The 18,253-nt window shown below is 39.5% G+C and overlaps 1 protein-coding gene across 2 annotated transcripts in view; it reads left to right on the top strand.

Annotated features, from left to right (window-relative positions):
* The window catches only part of MTUS2 (microtubule associated scaffold protein 2), a 524,310-nt gene that overhangs the window by 236,448 nt on the left and 269,609 nt on the right, over positions 1 to 18,253 (top strand). Inside the window, exon 5 of one of the 2 annotated variants that reach the window (XM_004577560.3) lies at positions 8,208 to 8,396. In XM_004577560.3, the coding sequence (XP_004577617.2) occupies positions 8,208 to 8,396 (189 nt within the window). The remainder of the gene's footprint in view (positions 1 to 8,207; positions 8,397 to 18,253) is intronic. The other variant, XM_036493410.2, reaches the window with a different exon arrangement.

Below are 18,253 nucleotides of genomic sequence, written 5' to 3'. Positions count from 1 at the left end.
TGGGGTGCTGATGTAGCAAGCATCAGCTTAATGGTTTTTTTTTTCCAATTTAAAAAATTTTTTTTTGCTTTTTTATTATTTATTATTTTTAATTCATTAATTACATTGTATTATGTGACACAGTTTCATAGGTACTTGGATTCTCCCCACCCCTCCCCAAACCCTCCCACCATGGTGGATTCCTCCACCTTGTTGCATAACCACAGTTCAAGTTCAGTTGAGATTCCCCCGTTGCAAGCATATACCAAACATAGAGTCCAGCATCTTATTGTCCAGTCAAGTTCAACGGCTTCTTAGGTATACCTTCTCTGGTCTGAAGACAGAGCCAGCAGACTATCATCCCAGTCAATTAAAAGCTCCAACATACCATCAGCAAAAATTTACATTGTTATGGAATTAATTGACATAGTAATGAGTAACCAATATGTTAAAAGTAAATGCGAGTTCTTAGCCACCTTCTGTGACCACCTCATTGACATTTCAATTTTAGTTTATACACAACATATAACATACATAACATAACATGTTATACATAATATCATATCATCTTAAATTAAGGTGAACATGTGGTATTTAACCTTTTGGGATTGGCTCATTTCTCTTAGCATTATGGTTTCCAGTTTGGCCCATTTGGCCACAAAGAACTGCATTTTGTTTTTTTTAATAGCTGAGTAGTATTCCATGGAGTAGATGAACCATAGCTTTCTTATCCAATCGTCTGCTGATGGGCATTTTGGCTGCTTCCATGTTTTTGCAATTACTGATTGACAGCAGCTTAATGTTAATGGGCTATTCCACAATGGCCATCCCTTTATTATTTTTCTTTTCCTTTCCTTTTTTTCAAGAAAAAAGATTTATTGATTTTTTATTAGGAAAGTAGATTTACAGGGAGAAGAAGAGACATAGTGTGGGCAATCAACCCTGGGCCCCTGCCTGCTACTTGGTGGCTGTAGCTCACTGCTTACCTGCCCATGACCTGAGGCACAGCTTCTAGCCCTACACATGGAGTGTGACCCCTGACATGACTAGAAGATCAAGGGGAATAGATGTGCCTTATAGCCAATTACACATCTTTGGAGGATGGGGCACTGCTGGAAGATTCCCTCCTGCCCTCCCTTTCCTTAATCTTCAAAACTTGTAACTTGTGCATAATAAAGTGGACATTCCTCACCAGCTTGTCTCTGGTGGTTCTTCCACTGAAGAACACTGTCACCTCACCCTCAGTAACTTCAGGGCCTGCTGACAAGCTTAAACCCCAAGAACATGGTAAGATCTTCCATCCAGCAATTCACTTCTCAAATTGCCACAGTGGCTATAGTTGAGCCAGTCCAAAGCCAAGAGCTTGGAGTTTTCTCCCCAATTTCCCACATAAATGAGGCTTTGGACCATCTTCCACTGCTACAAGCAGAAAGCTGAATCGAAAGTATCACAGCTGGGACATAAATCAGCACCCATATGGGATACTGGTGCCTGGAGGGGGAGGATTAGCCAGTTGAACCATCGTGCTGTCCCCACATTTTCCATTTGTTAGAATCAATTTACTATTTAAGTTTTTTGAGATATAATTCACATACTATATGCAATTTGCCATGCAATTCAATGATTTTTGGTATACTCACAATCATGTGGTAGCTCTGTGTTTAAGGATCTGCCAGAGCATTTTCCAAAGTGTCTGTAACTTGTTACACTTCCACCAGCAATTATAAGGATTACATACACTTCTGAAACCAAAGGAACCATTGCCTCTGAAGGTACCGAGATTGACAAGTAAAAATTTCAGGGCCTTACAGTTTCAGTATGTACTATTTGATGTCTTCAATCCATTTTTAGTTTTAAAGTGATGTTTGTAGCAGAACATAACTCACTTATTTTACATGTAGATAACCTTTTGTTAAAGGTAACTATTCTTTTTCCCATTCATTGATCTTGGAAGATGTGGAGAAATTCAGTTGAACTCAATTATTTAGTTTACTACTGAAATCTTAATTAGTCCAGCCATATGGACAACAGTGTGCCAGTTCCTCAAACAAATGAAAACAGGTTTACCATCTGACCCAGATATTCCACTTTGGAGTATATATATCCAAAGGTCATGAAATCAGCATATGATAGAAATATATGAACTCCAGGTTCATTGCAACATATTTGAAGTAGCCAAGATACGGAGTCAGCCTACGTATCCCTGGATAGATGAAAAAAGTATGGCAAACATATACCATGGAATGTTATTCCTTCATGCTAAAAGAATGAAATATTAACATTTGTAGCAAAACAGAACTCTAGATCTTATGCTTAGCAAAACACATGAAGACAAATTCTATTTTCTCTCAAATGCAGAAGTTACCTGGGTGTGTGTATGAGTGGGTGCGCATATGTATGGCTACACTAACTTACCTCACCACTAACATTGTGTGGGTGTTCACATTTCTCTGCATACTTCTTCCATTTTGTTAATTGTTCACTTTGCTCTTATTTTACAGAAACTCTTTAGTTTCACTTAATCCCATTTTTCTATTTTTGCTTTTTTTGCCTGTGTTTTTAGGATCTTATAAAAAAGCTGTTACATGTACCAACACTGAAAATGTTTCTCCTATGTTTTCATCTAGTAATTGTACAGTTTCATGTCTTGCATTCATGTTTTTAGTCCATTTTGGATTGTCTTTGTGGGAGGTTGAATTGTCCATTTGATTTGTCCATTTTGAATTGACAACAGTGGGATGTTGAGGAAAGTTAATTCAGTTTTCATGTCAATATGACATTTTCCCAGCACCACTTATTAAAGAGACATTTTCTTTCTCCAGGGTGTTTTTTTAAAACCATTTCAAAGATAAGTTGACTGTAGATATACTTGTTTATTTCTGTGGTGGTTGTTCTGTGTATCTGTTTGCATGCCACTATCATGAAATTCTCGTTTTAACACCCTGTAGCATGTTATGAAATCTGAGGTATTGCTATCTGTGTTCTTTTTGGTCAAGGTTGCTTTCCCGAGTCAGGGTCTTTTTGTTTACATATGAATCTCAGGATTTTTTTCTGGTATATTATGGACAGTAGTTATTGTTTTGAGGAAGATAACATTGAGTCTGTTAATTCTTTTCCATAAGAACTTGTTATTGGTTTCATGTATTAATTTCATCAATACACTGACTTTCATGTATTGATTTTGTTTCCTGCAGATTTCCTGACTTTATCCTAAGTTTATTTCTAGCATTCCAAAATTATTTGGGCTATTCAGTGTTTTCCATATCAGTGTTAGAATCAGCTTGTCAATTCATGCAGAAAAGCAACAAGGGCTTTTAAATAGCTATTACATTTGGCTTTGCATCAATTTGAATATACTGGCATCTTGACAATATGAAGTTTTCGAATCTGTGTACCTAGAGTGTCTTTCTACTTTCTTATGGCTTTATTGTTTTCCTTCTATAATGCTGGATTTCAGAGTATAAGCTTTATCTTTTTAAGTTTTATTTTTGTATACAGGTGGACCTAAATTTGGCTTGGATTTCCCTTTAGTGTTAGGTAAAAACTGTGATAGTTTTAACTTACAGTAAAACAAAAGTGAATTATTATAGAGTGACCATTAATAAAGTAGTTTTGTTGTATTGATTAAATGTGTTTTGTACTCTTAACACAAGAAGAGTTTAAAAAATCCTTTACTTTGGTTGTAACATTAATTAAGGCTTTAGCATGGAGGCTGTTGCACAGCTACCTTAGGAAACAGAATGGAAAGTCCTCTTTGCTTCACTTTTCTAGTGCAGATGGTGATGTTGGCACAAACACATCCCTACAGGGTGTGGGAAGCTCTATTTCTTATGTATGCTGAGGTCTAGAGAGAACAGGGCACGCTTGTTAAGGAGGCCTGGAGGTTACTTAGATTTTTTTTTGTGTGTTTAAGATGTGGGGTGGAGTGATGTTTCCATGGACCAGACATTGGCTGGCTTGACTCCCCTATGGGCATCAAAGAGGAAATACCTGTTGTTGCTGTTGTTGTTTTAAATATTTCCAGATGTTGGCTGATAGGGAAAGAAGAAATAAATGCGACTTAATAAAAGCTGTCAGCATTCAAATACTAAGAATTGAAATCCTGTAGGGGCATTTGGCATAACACTTACAATGCCTGCATCCTATAGAAGTACCTGGCTTCAATTCCTGGCTCCAGGGATTGTTCAAATAATAGTATTCTTTTATTACAATTAGTTTTGATATTTGAAGACTGAAATATACTGTATATTATTTAGCTGAATGTGGACTTGCTGAACAAAATCATGATGGTGCTCTATGAATCCTGTCGCCTGAGGCCAGTAAGAAAGGGGAAAGTTCTGTTGAATGCCTTGTTCAACGGCCCAACATTACGTATTCTAAGAAACGAAACTATGAATAACGTCTGGAACTCCCAAGTAAATAAAGCTGTCTTGCTGAGGCCTTGTGTTGTGGCTTACCTATACAAAGAAACACGTGTGACTTTGATTTATTCTTTGAGATCTGTTATGTTCTCAGCTTTTCCCCCCAAGAGGGGCAACCTTGAATAATGAATTATTGCTGACATTGACTTAACAAACAGCCAGACCGATGTGCACCATTACTTAATGCATGTCATTGCTGTACTTCAGGCGAAGCTTGGATGTAGTTAAAATCTTGCCTGCCAGCATTTAGGCATTGGCAAGACTGATAAGGAAGGCTGTGGGTAAGCACCAGGTAAAGGTGAATTGTGTACCTTCAAAGTGAAATAAAATCATGCCCAACAAACTTGAAATAGGAGCTGAACAAAACATATCAGCAAAAGATATTAGCATTATATTTTCCAGGTGGATGTTAGATGGAGTAATAACTTCAGTAGTAGTTGTGTCTGGGGGTTTTAATCGATAGCAGTAGCGTGGCATCTGGGGGTTTTAATGGACAGCGCTGAAACATTAGGGTGCATATTTCACTGAGAGGTGTTTTGTACTGTGAATTTAAATGTAAAACAAACAGGCTTGTTAGAGAATGATGGTCATTTGGCCTAGCAGTTAAGGCTTTGGTTAAGTTGTCAGCATCCCATATTTGTTGTACCTGCGTTAGATTCCTAGCTCGATTTCCTAACTCCAGCTTTCTCTTAATGTAGGTTGTGGGGTAATGGGATGGCTTAAGTCACTGGGCTCCTGCCATCTACCTGGGGAATGCCACCTGACTTCTCTTTCTGCATTTCTTACATGAAAAAAAAATGCTTAAAATGGAAAGGTAGTAGATACAATGTTTCAACACTTATCAGCGTTTGTCTCGGTTTACATTGAGCTGTAGTAACTAGCTTCACTGTGAATATTGTCACTCTAGCTTCTTTCCACTCTGCGTGCACTAGCATTTATAAAGCTTTTCCTCCAGAATTGTCAAGATTAGGGACCTCCAATCCTTATCTGTGTGTTAGATTTGAAGATAGCAGACTCTAGTAGGATCTGAGTTAACTCCTTCCCAGGGCCACAGGGTGCCAATGTATTTTTCCTTCAGATCTCTAAGGATCAGAGATTTTTATGGTGAGAGGCACATAAGCAGCAAATGAAATACTCGAGTCGTGCGGAGAGAACTGCTGTGCCAGTGCAGGCCTCTGCACTCCACATAAGGGTCTTTTGTTGCTTCTGTTTGCTCTCATCCCCTCCCATCTTCCCTCGTCCTGCTTAAGGATCACCTTGTCCTTAGCTTCCACCCCAGTGTGTCTGTGTCTTGCATAGGATCTAATGATTCTCTTGGTGCTTTATAGATCTGGAGCAAATGACGGGTTGAAATGAGCAACCAGTTGGTCATAGGGTAATGTGTCTCCTGAGCCCAGTATTAGACACAACTTCATTTGCAGATGCACAGATAAGTCTAGGCTGAGACACTGTATTACTCAGCATTTTACCACAATGGAGTGCCTAAATCTGGCTGAGTTGAGAGAGAGCATGGGTGGGTGGAGGGGTTAATTCAGCTCACAATTTTGCTGGTTAAAGTCATGGCATCTACAAGAGTTTGCATTTATGTAGTTTTCTTGTGAGGTCTTGTTTCTGTTTACTTGCCTCCGCCACAATGCCAGTCCCTCCTTTGAACCTTTTGTGTGTGAGCAGAGTCTGGTTGAAGATACGCTGACTTCATTTAGCTTGTTATGCCACCATCTTAGCCCCTCATTATTGGTTTTTTTAGATATTGTTTGCTTTTTCCAATCAGGATATTGTTTAACTTGTGTCTAATCTGATGTCTGGTTTTTAGTAGTTAAGAAAGAGTTATCGGAAGAGATAGCCACTATATATAAGTACTTCCAGGAAATATGGCTGCAGGTAAAAATGGTTCAGGGATTCAATGAGGACAATTCCATGGAATAGAAGGACTCTGGAGACTTTTCAATGTCCTGTAAAAGGGCAGTTGTGTGCTGAGAGTATTCTGGTGCTGTCCAGGCCTGAGGACCTTCTTACAAGGTTGTGATGACCATCACATGGCTGTTAAGGAGACCCAGCTCAGACTTACAGCCTGCTGGCACTCAGATACTGCTTTTACAGCTTGATGTTACATTATTTTAAAACAAACTGCATCTGCACATATCTGGGTACTGATTTTGAAGTTCATAGAAAAACAAAATAAAAAGTTGATCTGATCACCTGTCGATTTGAATGACACAGTGTTCATACCAGATGTAATCAATCATCCCATGCTTTATACCAAAGGATCTTTTGACTGAGAGCAAACTGACTTTCAAGATGAGAGTGTGGACTCAGCCTTATGCAGTCAGTCCCGGGGAGAGCTCAATTTTCCACCTGACAAGCCCTCCCCATTGCCTGTAACCAGCAGAAGGTTAGTAATGTCACAGGCATAACTACTTCTGTTTTTATGGCAGGTTCATGTTCCCAGAGAGATAGGAATTCAATAGAGAAGCATGAATACAGCGCACAAGTAAGTGCTGGATGTATTTAAAAGTGCGAGAGGAGAGAGCATATATTCAAAGGTGTATTTGGGCCACCCCTTCCTAGGAGATGATGGTCATGTGTGGTCCAGAGTTACCTGAGAGGAGAAAGCATGGGAATAGGCCAGAGAAGGATGCAGAAGCAAGGTGCAGAGCCCAGAACGAGAAAAGAGCCATTCCCACATGGAAAAGTTTCTTTTCTGAGGTCGTGGGGTGGTACTTACAGATAGGATGGAGTTTAAGCATAAAGCTTTCTGGAATTTCATGTCATCTGCACATGGAGCCTAACTACTACGTGGCCATAAGTGCATCTCCTCCTTCCTGGTTGTGAATGAGACACAGGGGCATCATTGGAAAATGGGTGTACTGGATTGACACCTGATGGAGAAGAGTAACAGTACAGGGCTGCATAGAAATTGCAAACCACGGGCCCAGCGCAGTAACTTAGTGGCTAAAATCCTCACCTTGAACATGCCAGGATCCCATATGGGCACCAGTTCTAATCCCAGTGGCCCTGCTTCCCATCCAGCTCCCTATTCATGGCCTAGGAAAGCAGTTGAGGATGACCCAAAGCCTTGGGACCTTGTACCTGCGTGGGAGACCCAAAAAAGGCTCTGGGCTCCTGACTTTGGATTGGCTTAGCTTTGGCCATTGCAGCCACTTGGAGAGTGAACCAGCAGGTGGAAGATCTTCCTCTCTGTTTCTTCTCCTCTATATATATCTGACTTTCCAATAAAAATAAGTAAATAAAATTTTTAAGGAAATTGCAAACCGCCACAACAAAAATTCTTCAGCTTCACTTATTCCTACTTAGTTCCCCCTACTTAGCTCACATATTTCAGTAAGAGGGTTCTTTGTATTTATTTCTATAAGACTTACTACATACTCATCTTCATCATTATTGAAATACATGCTACAAGGGTTCTGTGTCCATCACTTGTCAACATTTAAGATGTATCTCAGTTTTACAGATTTAAAGGCATTTGCAACAGTAAATATTCTATATCCTGCACACTTTAGACTCTTGTTTCTGGACTCATAAAAGGTTGATGTATGTGTCTGGAGCTCTTCTGCCCAGTTAGAATAAAGTCCTTCTCCAGGACATGGGCTGCGTCTCCTGAGTTTGCTGAAGTGCATGGCCTACAGTAAGGGGCCTTCATCTTAGATTCACTTGCAGATGTGCTGAATCAAACCATGGAGGATCAATTTGGTCTGTTATGAGAGAACAGGCATACAGCTGACATTCTAGGCACTCTATCTTGCTCTGAACTGAGAAACTTTTGTTTTTGCTTTGAATTCATCTTAGCAGATTTAAAGAAAGCCTCCAGTTCAAATGCTGCAAAATCCAGTCTACCCAAGTCTGGACTCCGTCCGCCTGGCTACTCACGTCTCCCAGCAGCCAAGTTGGCAGCATTCGGCTTCATGCGCAGCTCCAGCATCTCCAGCACCCAGTCAGTGGACAGCACTCAGTCTGAACAGAGTCGGCCAGCCAGCCGTAAGTCGGGTGGGGGAAGGCTTGGCACCTGTGCTTGCTCAGGATGCTGGGGGTACAATTGCAGTTATTTTTCTCATGTGGCTGACAAATTATTTGAATCTGTCTGTTTTATAACCATTATTATTCAGTAATCATCTAATTAAGAAATACAGCCTATTTCACGTTATCATTTTTTTCCTGTTATGGGATATTTGAGAGTAAAAGATTATAAAGCTATTCTTAAAATCTAGAAGATGACTTATCCAGGGACTGGTGGCCAGAGCTTTTGCTTCATGGATTTCAGGTAAGAAGTTAAAGAAAGTTCCAAGAAGGGCATTGGCTGTTGCACCACCATGAGACAAACCAAGCATTAACAACAGCTGGAAGAATTGCTTGGTTATTGGGGGTTACCGGGAGTGCCTTTGCATTGGTAGACCGCTTGACTGGATTTCCAACATGTAACTAAATGGTGTGAAACAAAGGAAAGCAACATGTCCTCTCCCAGGGAGGTGAGGCCCCCAGGAGATGAGACAGGACTGCAGCAAACATATTCCCTGAGGCTGATGTCACACACATTTTTTAAAGTGTGAATGAATCACCTTCTCTGTAAATTGCAACAGCTGCTGTGGGGGTCTAGGAGCTTCCTCTCTGCTGAGCCTCTGATGACCCACCTCAGCCCCATCAGCTTCACAGTCACTGCTCCTGGGCTGAAGTCGTGACTGCTCAGATGTTGGTTGTCAAGAATTTGCCAGAGGGCCAGGGAAATCTCAGAGACGTCACATGCAGAGCTGTTTGGAGAATATTCTGGGAGTGGGGAGGGGGGCAAGTGGGAGTACTGCGAAAAGGCTGATTGAAGAGAGCATATTTTTCTGTCCAGTTTTCTCTCTCCCCTATTTTTTTTAATAGGGGAGAGGTTGTAGTGATTTCCAGAAATAATGTGAAAGACAGTTGTATGTAACGTTTTCTGAGTTTTGGTCTACTGAGCTATTTCTGAAAGCAATATGTTGCGTTTTCCTTTGCCTTAATGGATTTCTAAGTGGTTTGTGAGGGCATTTCCTTGTTGTCCTGGTTTCCTGAAGGTGTTATGACTTAACTTGCACATGATGGATGGATGCATCATTAGGGATTGAATCATTATGTAGCAAATATCTCCAAATTTGCACCATGAATATAGTAAAATATTCTTTGCAGATGTGTAATTCTGGTCTTTAGATACATCTGTACATAGTAGCACAGGAACAACTATTTGCCATCCGATTTAGTAATGAACTTTCCATGGACGTGCTTCTCTTTTAGAGGAAAGCATTAAGGGAACAGCCTCCTATAGAATGTGTCTTTCCTAGAAAGCAATTCAGAATTTGATTTCTTAGAAAAAAATACACCTTAACATAATTAAGCTGTGTCCCTGTGACAGCAGCTTTTCTAAACGAATGCTGACAGATGCGGGCAGAATAATCCCAGTTGTGTTTATGGTATTTCTTCTCATCTCTGCTTTGAAGTGGGGTGGGGATCAGGACTCGAGCTAGGCTACACCTTATCCAGGTTTTTGTCTTTCCGCGGGTGGGAATTCCACTGGGAGTTGTAGAGAGGAGAGCAGGAATTTTCAAAAGACATATAATACTCACTCAGATATGAGTGCAGGCAATCTCGTGAGGGAGAATTGTCCCCACCTGTGCTGTTGAGTTCCAATAGTTAATCCCGTACCTGGTGAAATTGGGTACAAATGGCTAACTCTAAACTTGGTACCATTTTTATTGCCTAGTATTTGGATATCCCAACATTGTTACAGTTGTCAGGCCTGTAACATTCCAAATCTCTAACAATACCGTGCAGATAAGCAACCTCAGTCAAGAATTGCCAACTGGAATTTGTGCTTGTTCAAGCCTTTCTTATGGTCGATGTCATGTTCTACAGTTCTATGTGACTCCTTCCCTGACAAGTAGGTGAGAAAGGACCCCTACTCCTGTCCAGCAAGCTGAAGCCCTGTTTCCTATCACCATGCTGTCCTTTCTAAACATCCTTTTCAGCTTTGATCAGCCATCTGCATGATTTCTTTAGACCGGAGAGTCCTAAATCTCAGAACCCTGTGGTTGACCCTTCTGTAGGACAAGAGGTGGTGTTTGGGGCAGTGCCCTGTTGAATGCACAAAGGAGGCAGGGTTTGGGGTGGGGTAGGACTCACAGTGAGTTCCAGGAAGCTGTCATAGAGTGATGGAAAGTGAGACTGAGCTGTGTGATGTGGAATGGTTGTGCAGTCTTGGGTCGTGTTAAATTAACATGGAAGATGATGGGTTTAGTAGGATTCCATGCAGCTTAGGTGTTAGAAGTTAAGTTCCTCAATACTCACCGCATACTATCTGTGTCAGAAGGGTATCAACAGCACCTGGGAAGACAAAGGACTGTTACGGACCAGAGAAAAAGCTCCTAGTTTAAAGTCTTCTCTTTTTTTCCCTGTTTAAGCAAAAGTAAATCTTTAGAAAGGTAACATGGTTTTCAGAGTGAGTTACCCAAGAAACCCAACAGTATACTCTATGTAAAAGATGAATCAAAAAAACTTGGAAAATTTGAGAGCTTCATAGATACCAGGGAAGTACAAAGAAATAAGGGTTTATGAATTAATATTGCAAAATGTGAAACTCAGTACAAAGATCACACAGCAACGAAAGGAGATATATTATTATGTAAGGGATGTTATTTCACTGAAAATAATAAGAGATCTACATTTAACTGTATATGATATAAGTTAAAAGATTTTGTGTTTAAAGTGACTCCATGTTGAGAATTATTTTTCATTCCTGTGTGCAAGATTGGATTCTTAATTGTTTACCACCTGTTCTGGTTTCTGCGCTTGGGTGGAGAGACAATGCTTTGTTGCAAATAATCATGTAAAATGTGAAGCTCTTGGGGGGGTGGCAGTCCTTGGGTCCTGTCCTCACAGCCGAGATGTGCTAGTAGAGCTCACAGAAACAGCCAACCTAATGTCAAAATCTGTTCATTTTCTGTTTCCATTGGAAAGTGTTTATTTTTTTGTTTTAGTTTTTTTGTGTGTGGGTTTTTTTTCTTTTTGCCAATGCTGACTTCAAGAGCAATCATTGTAATTAGTAATTTAATGAGGAATCATGGCATGATAAATGTTTTAAGATATGAAAGATGAAAGTAATAAGAAACTATTTGCAAATATATAATTTATATTTTTAGATATGTGTACCTATCAGTAGTGTGAATAATATCCACACTGACTGTAGCATGCTGTATTGGGACAGTTTGAAGTGATTCCTTATTAGTGTTTTCCGGCTACTTTGATGTTTCCTGCGCTGTCTTCTTGGGTCCTGGGGGCCGCCTCTGGCCTGTATAGCCTCACCCCCACCCTTTCCTCCTGAAGGCTGCCATCTAGGAGATGAACTCATGGTTCAGATGTCTTTTGTTTCTGTTAAGAAGAAAGTCAGGACTTTCTGGAGAGTCCCCTCAGGCTGAATCCACCACCCACACCTGTTACCTAATTGTCATTCAGCTCCTGGGGTACCGCCTGATACGGGAGATGGTTGTAAAGAAGCATCCTCTGCGCCTGGGCAGTTGTTGTGCTGGACATGTTCTCTTTGGACTCAAGCTGTGTCCTTGTGATGTTCTGCAGGGATCTACTGTTTCTGTGGAGTCATCTACTCCTTTTTATTCCTTGTACTGAGAGCCCCTGCAGTTCTCTTCACTCCTGTACACTTTTCTTTGCTAAAAGAACACGAGTCTCACCCACTGAGAATGACAAACATGACTTAAAATGGCCCTCCTTAGTGACCTTCAGCTTTTTAAGATTTAAATTGTAGTGGGTAATGAAATTTGGTGACATTGAACTTCCGAGTTTAAACTTAAAATCATAAGCCTCATGGAATGTGTGGTTCGTGGCTCTTTCATCATTTTCAAAGAAGGCGAAAGATCCCAGCTGTGTTTCCAGAGATGGAAAACTTAAAGAGAAAAATAATTACTGTACGATTTAGTGTTGTGATAGACTATAGCCTAAAATATGCTTGGTTGCCAAGGTAATCAGTAATTAGGTGTAGATTTGATTTTCCCCGTGGGCAGGTGGGTGTAACTTAAGTCAAAACCTTCAGGGGTGTGTGTAGAGGGAAACAGGAAGACTTAGAGTTACATGAATTAATCATTAATGAAAACAGATTGTATAGCCCAAGAATGGAATAATTTATTTGGAGGCTCTCACTTCACTGAGGGTCGTGAATTGTGCCCAAATAATTGATTGCTCAAGAAATAAAATATATGAGAAGATGGCAGTTGCAGGTGCTCTAATTCCTCCCCCTCTTTCTTTGTTTTCAAATGCTGTTAGTTTTTCTCAACAGCGTAAGCTAAGAGCAGAAACCGTTGGGACAAATGAATAAGTGGAAATGGGAGTTTTTCTTCTGTTCCTCTGCCTGATGCAAAGATGTTGTAGAATGAGGGTGGATACAGCTGGAGTGGATGGCAGGGAGGCTGACATATGCATAAGTCATCATGACACAAGGACATGGATCCTAGCCCGGAGTTGAAGGTTGTAGCTGGAAGGTGGACTTCTGATTAGGATGATCAGGAGTTTTCTAAAAGGAGCCAGAGCTAGGCACTGTATGGCAAGGTATAAATGAACTCTAGGCAATGTTAGGTCAAGGGCTTCTTGAGGCATCTTTTGAGCGTAAAAGATGCTATGAACAATGTAACCTGCTATTTATCATGATGCTATCAATCTCCCGTATCTTGGACCTTATATGATCAAGCTCCCCAAGGTTTGCTCTCAGAACACATTGATTCTAGTTACTTTGTCTTTCCCTTGGCTATATCCTCTGTACTGTCTGTGCTTAGCATTTTGGGCACAATATCCATAACCGTAACTCACTTAGCCTCCTTTAGAAACATGCCTGCACCTGCGTCACAGACCACTTAGCTCCAGTCAGATTGGCTGTATCACGCCAAAGTTAACGTTTTTCAAAGAAATAAATATTTCATTGTTTTCCGAACTACTGTCTTCTCTCAAAGTTACATTATTTTCTTATGAAATCTGATCTTCTGGAAGCTCAAAAATTTCTTCTGTAAGAGTGGGTATTTGGCATTCCCTCTTACCTGCCTCTTGCCCTCCTTTGTTTTCTAAAAAGTTTTAAATTATACAAATTAATCTAACTGAGAATTCCTGGGGGAAAGGCAAAGAAAAAGGATGAAACGAGAGAGAGAAAGAGAGAGAAAGCAAGTAAGCAGGTGCTTCGGCACTTATCTGGGAGCCAGGAACTCAATCCAGGTCTCCTGTGGATAGCTAGAAAAAACTACTTGAGCCACCAAACCTACATTAGCAGGAAACTAGAATTGGAAGATGAAGATGGGGATCAAACTTTGGCACCCCAAATGTTTGTAAGTATGAAATACAGTCATCTTAAGTAGTGTCTTCACTGCTAGGCCGGATGTCTATTCCTTGCTTTTCTTCTTATTTAGAGATCATGTCTAATCCACTGTTTTGTCTCTGGCCTTTGATTCATCCTCACTGCTCTATCTCATTATCTAGCTGTGGTAACTCTCCACTGTGCTTGCTTGGCATCTCACTGGTCCTTAAGACTCCAAGGTTCCAGGTTATTTTGCCTTTGGCCCTGTTTTCATTGTCCCATGGGGCTCTTATGCCCACTTTGATTCTTTGCTGGATGTCCAATTCTTTCATGACCTGGTCCCAATCTCCTCTCCTTTCTGGCATAGCATCCCTTCAAATACACCCCAGCTAGTCAACAGATTTGTTCACAGTTTCTTCTGATGGTTTATACTTTTCTGTTAAAACATTTATCTTTGGGATGTACTACCTTCCTCACCCCATGCCACTCTGTCTGCAGATTCAATCATATACATTTCAAATTTTGAAAGCAGTATGGTCTTTTCTTCCTGGGAATTCCCAGAGTTCTTTGCGTGTGTCATTTCTGTTCACATACTGTCTACTGTGGTTTAGTACTTCCATGTCCTTTATCCCCTGTTGACTATAAGTTGTTTGAGGATGGGGTTCCTGTGTCAATAATTTTAGCATTACTCACATGAAAGAATATTGCCCTTTGCACTAGCAGAATTTTAAGGAAACATCTCTTTCTATACTAAGGTTTTATTTTATGTAAGAGTATGTTTGAAGAGACTTTTGAGAAAGACTTTGTGTAGTATTCACAGTATGTTGTATTAAGGACACATTTTTACTTTTTCTGCAGATTTTAATAGTTCATGAAGCTCATAATTATGATTTTCACATTTCTAGAATTTCTGAAATGTTATCACCTATAGTATACATAAAGATAAAATATGTGATCTCACATAATAGATAATTTAAAGTATCTTTATACTCAAAAGTAAACTATCTGATATAGACTTACCTGACAGACTCTCAATGGCTAGTAACATATCTCTTTGAAAAGACTCATTTTCAATGAATGTGGCTCAGACTCTACTGTTGAGGTCATTCTTGAGAGAATTTGAAAGTTTCCAAAATTAAATGTCTTAATTTGGAGAGATTAGATATTCTTATTAAATTCTAGAATTTTATTTCCTGTTTTAATACTTAAAATAAGTAGATGGATGTTCTTTTAATTATTGAGTAGGATGTGGATTCTGGGGAGAGTATTCTAAAGTGGAAAATCATTAGCTTTCTTGAAGGTTAATCAATGAAAATCAGTTAATATGAAAGCATTTTGTAACATTAACTTCAGCATCTATGCTCATAAATACCAAAAAATGCATTTACATACATAACACATTTGATTTTCTGTATCTGACATGCATTTTTAATTAGATCAGAGTTGACAAGAAGTGTTATTTAGAACTCCTTCAGACACAGCCATTAACTTACCTCATGTTCCACTGGTAAAGACAAAGTCATTTTTTATTCATGGAAAAAGAAGCTAAAGATTGTGTGTGAACTCAAATTTCAAAGGAGCTGTGTCCTGTTTGAGATTAGCCTTGGCAATGCATTTCATTCCCTTTCGGAGCACTCTGACAGTAGCCAAATCCACTCCAAGATGGAATTTGAGAGTAAAGCTCAAATTGTTTAAGTAAATGGTGTCAGGATAAAATGGAAGTTTGCAGAGTATCTTTTTACTTGTAGCAAAACAATGGCATCCTGTAGCTGTCTCATCTTTCTTGGTTGTCTTATTTTTCTGAGGATCAGATTGTTCCCTTGCCCACTTCTGGATTCTCAGCACTTTTGTGATATGTAAGAGATCGGTGTTTGGACTGTGTGACCTGGACTCCAGGGTCCTCATTTTTGTGATGAGTAGAAAGTGGGAGCGATGCATTTAAGTTCATGCAGGGAAATAGTAGTGTGTCCCAGAGTTGAAGACTTCCTACCTTCAATGGGTAGGTGAGGGAGAAAGCACAGAAGGGAGGGAGCATCCAGTTGTCCCAGATTTTTGGTGCGGGAAGAACTCATTCTGCACAATAACTTTATCGAGTGGTTCAACACTACTGCACTGTTGCCTTCCAATGCAATTGTTTGATTGTGGTTCTAAGTAATAGATCTTCCAGATTTGCCAAAAAGTATGACAACAAAGCACAGAAAACCTGGAGGTTGAAAAAGCAGATGAAAAATACGGGCAAAGTTTTAACAAATTTTGAAGTTGGAAAATAGAACCATGAGTGTTTATTATACTACTTATTTCACATCTTTGGCATGTGTGCCAGTTACTTTTTCAGCATCATGATGAAATGCTTGAGGCAGCAAACTTTATAAAGAGTAAAAGATTGACTTGGTGGACTCATGGAGCCAGAGAGACACCATCTGTTATTAAAAATAAAGAGGTTTTATGTCTTTTGTAAAATTCATAGAATGTGATCATGGAGACCATATACTAATGTCTCAACCCAATCCAGTTACTTCCCAAATGTTCCATCCCCGAATACCATAACTGGATTAAGCTTCCACCCTGTTAATAATTGTTTTTCAGTTTTTATGATATGGTTCAATATGCACAAGAATTTTCCCTCCCATGTCTCCTCCACACTATTTTCCCCCAGGTTATTCAACAGCAGTCACAAGTCCATCATTCTGCTATTTAAATGTATCATCACATTGTAAGTATAGACTATGGTAGAGAATCTAATATCCATTGTCAAGATATGTAACAGTTTTATTGGTACTCCTCCTTTTAATCAGGAGTAGAGAGGCATATTGCAATGTATCTCCACTTCCTGGTATGCTAGTCTCCATTACACAGTTCATTCATGAGAATATGTGTATATACATGTTTATATACATACACATCTGTTTCTCTTGTATTTTGCATTGGGATTGCCTTATTTCACTGAACATAATGGTCTCTAGTTGGAGCCATTTGGTTGCAAATGGTAGAATTTCATTGTTTTTAATGGCTGAGTAGTATTACATGGAGTACATGTGCCACAGTTTCTTTATTAATTAATATTTTGTTCATAATTTCTTTATTAGTATTTCATTCATAATTTCATTCTTTATTAATTCATCTTTCATTCATAATTTCATCTGGGTTGTTTCCACATTGTCGCTGTTGTAGATTGTGCTGCTATAAATACAGGATTACAGAGCACTTTCTCATATACAGATTTCACTTGCTTTGGATGTATTGCCAGAATTGGAATAGCTGGGTCATAGAGTAGACCAATTTTCAGTCATCTGAGCAGTCTCCATACTGACTTCCAAAGTGGCTACACTAACCTACATTCCCACCAACAGTGGTGTAGGGTACCTTTCTCCCTACATCCATGCCTGTGGTTGAGTTCAGATTTCTGATTTTAAAAATTTATGTTTACTGTAAAGACATTGTGATAGAGAAAGTAGGAAAGACAGAGAATAAGATTATTTATCTACTGGGTTGCTCCTCACATGGCTACAACAGCTGAGGCTGGGCCAGGCCAGAGCAGGAACCAATAGCTCCAACCATGTTTCCCATGTGTGTGACAGGGACCCAAATACATGAAGTGTCTTTCACTGTTTTCCCAGAAAGCTGTATCAGAAGTGGAGCCACATGGAGTCAAACTGGAACTCTAGCATGGAAGGTCATGTTGCAAGATGCATTTACCCAGTGTACTACAGTGCCAATCCCTCAGTCATACTGTCAACTCACAACTTTGTGATTTCCTTGAGTTAGGAAGCCAAATCCTACTGATACTGCAGAAATATATTTAAAATGTCCCATAAAAAAGTTGAAGTCCTGCCTTCTACCTGTACTGACTTTCTTTTTTTTGCTTTATTTGTTTTTTTTGACTTTTTTATTAATTATTATGCATTATGTGACAGTTTTTAAATCCATTTAATTTTACCTTTCATAGCCACCAGTTAGAAATTTTTTTCTTTCAGTTTTATTGAGGCATAATGTAGACAAGACTGAATACATTTACAGTGTACAATGTTATGTTTTGATTTATACATGCATTGTGAAATATATTGAAATCAAATTAATTAACATATGCATCATTGCAGATAATTACCTGTGTGTGTGTGTGTGTGTGTGTGTGTGTGTGTGGGTGTGAGTGTGTATGGCAAGAGAATCTGAAATCTATTGTATGGAACGTCCTTTTGCCTTAGCAGATAAGATGGCCATCCATATTCCACATAGGGGTCTTGCTGGCCTTCAGCTTTCTGCCAATTTAGATCCCAGTGGGAAGCAGGGTTAATTCAAGTACCTGAGTTGCTATAACCCGTGTAGAAGTCCTACAGTGAGTTCATGGCTCCCAGTTCCAACCCAGGCCATTTGGGTAGTGAAAGAACAGAGGCAGATTTCTTGCTTCTCTCTGTATCTCTTTCTCTCTGCTTCTCAGGAAAAAAAATGTGCAAAAAACTACTCTCTTAGCAAATTTCAACTACACCATACGACATTGTAAGCCATTAGCACCATGCTGTATGTTAGTTCATTA

The sequence above is a fragment of the Ochotona princeps genome, chromosome 12 (genome assembly GCF_030435755.1).
Source record: "Ochotona princeps isolate mOchPri1 chromosome 12, mOchPri1.hap1, whole genome shotgun sequence".
Lineage (NCBI taxonomy): Eukaryota > Metazoa > Chordata > Mammalia > Lagomorpha > Ochotonidae > Ochotona > Ochotona princeps.
This window is presented reverse-complemented; position numbering and strand designations above follow the sequence as displayed.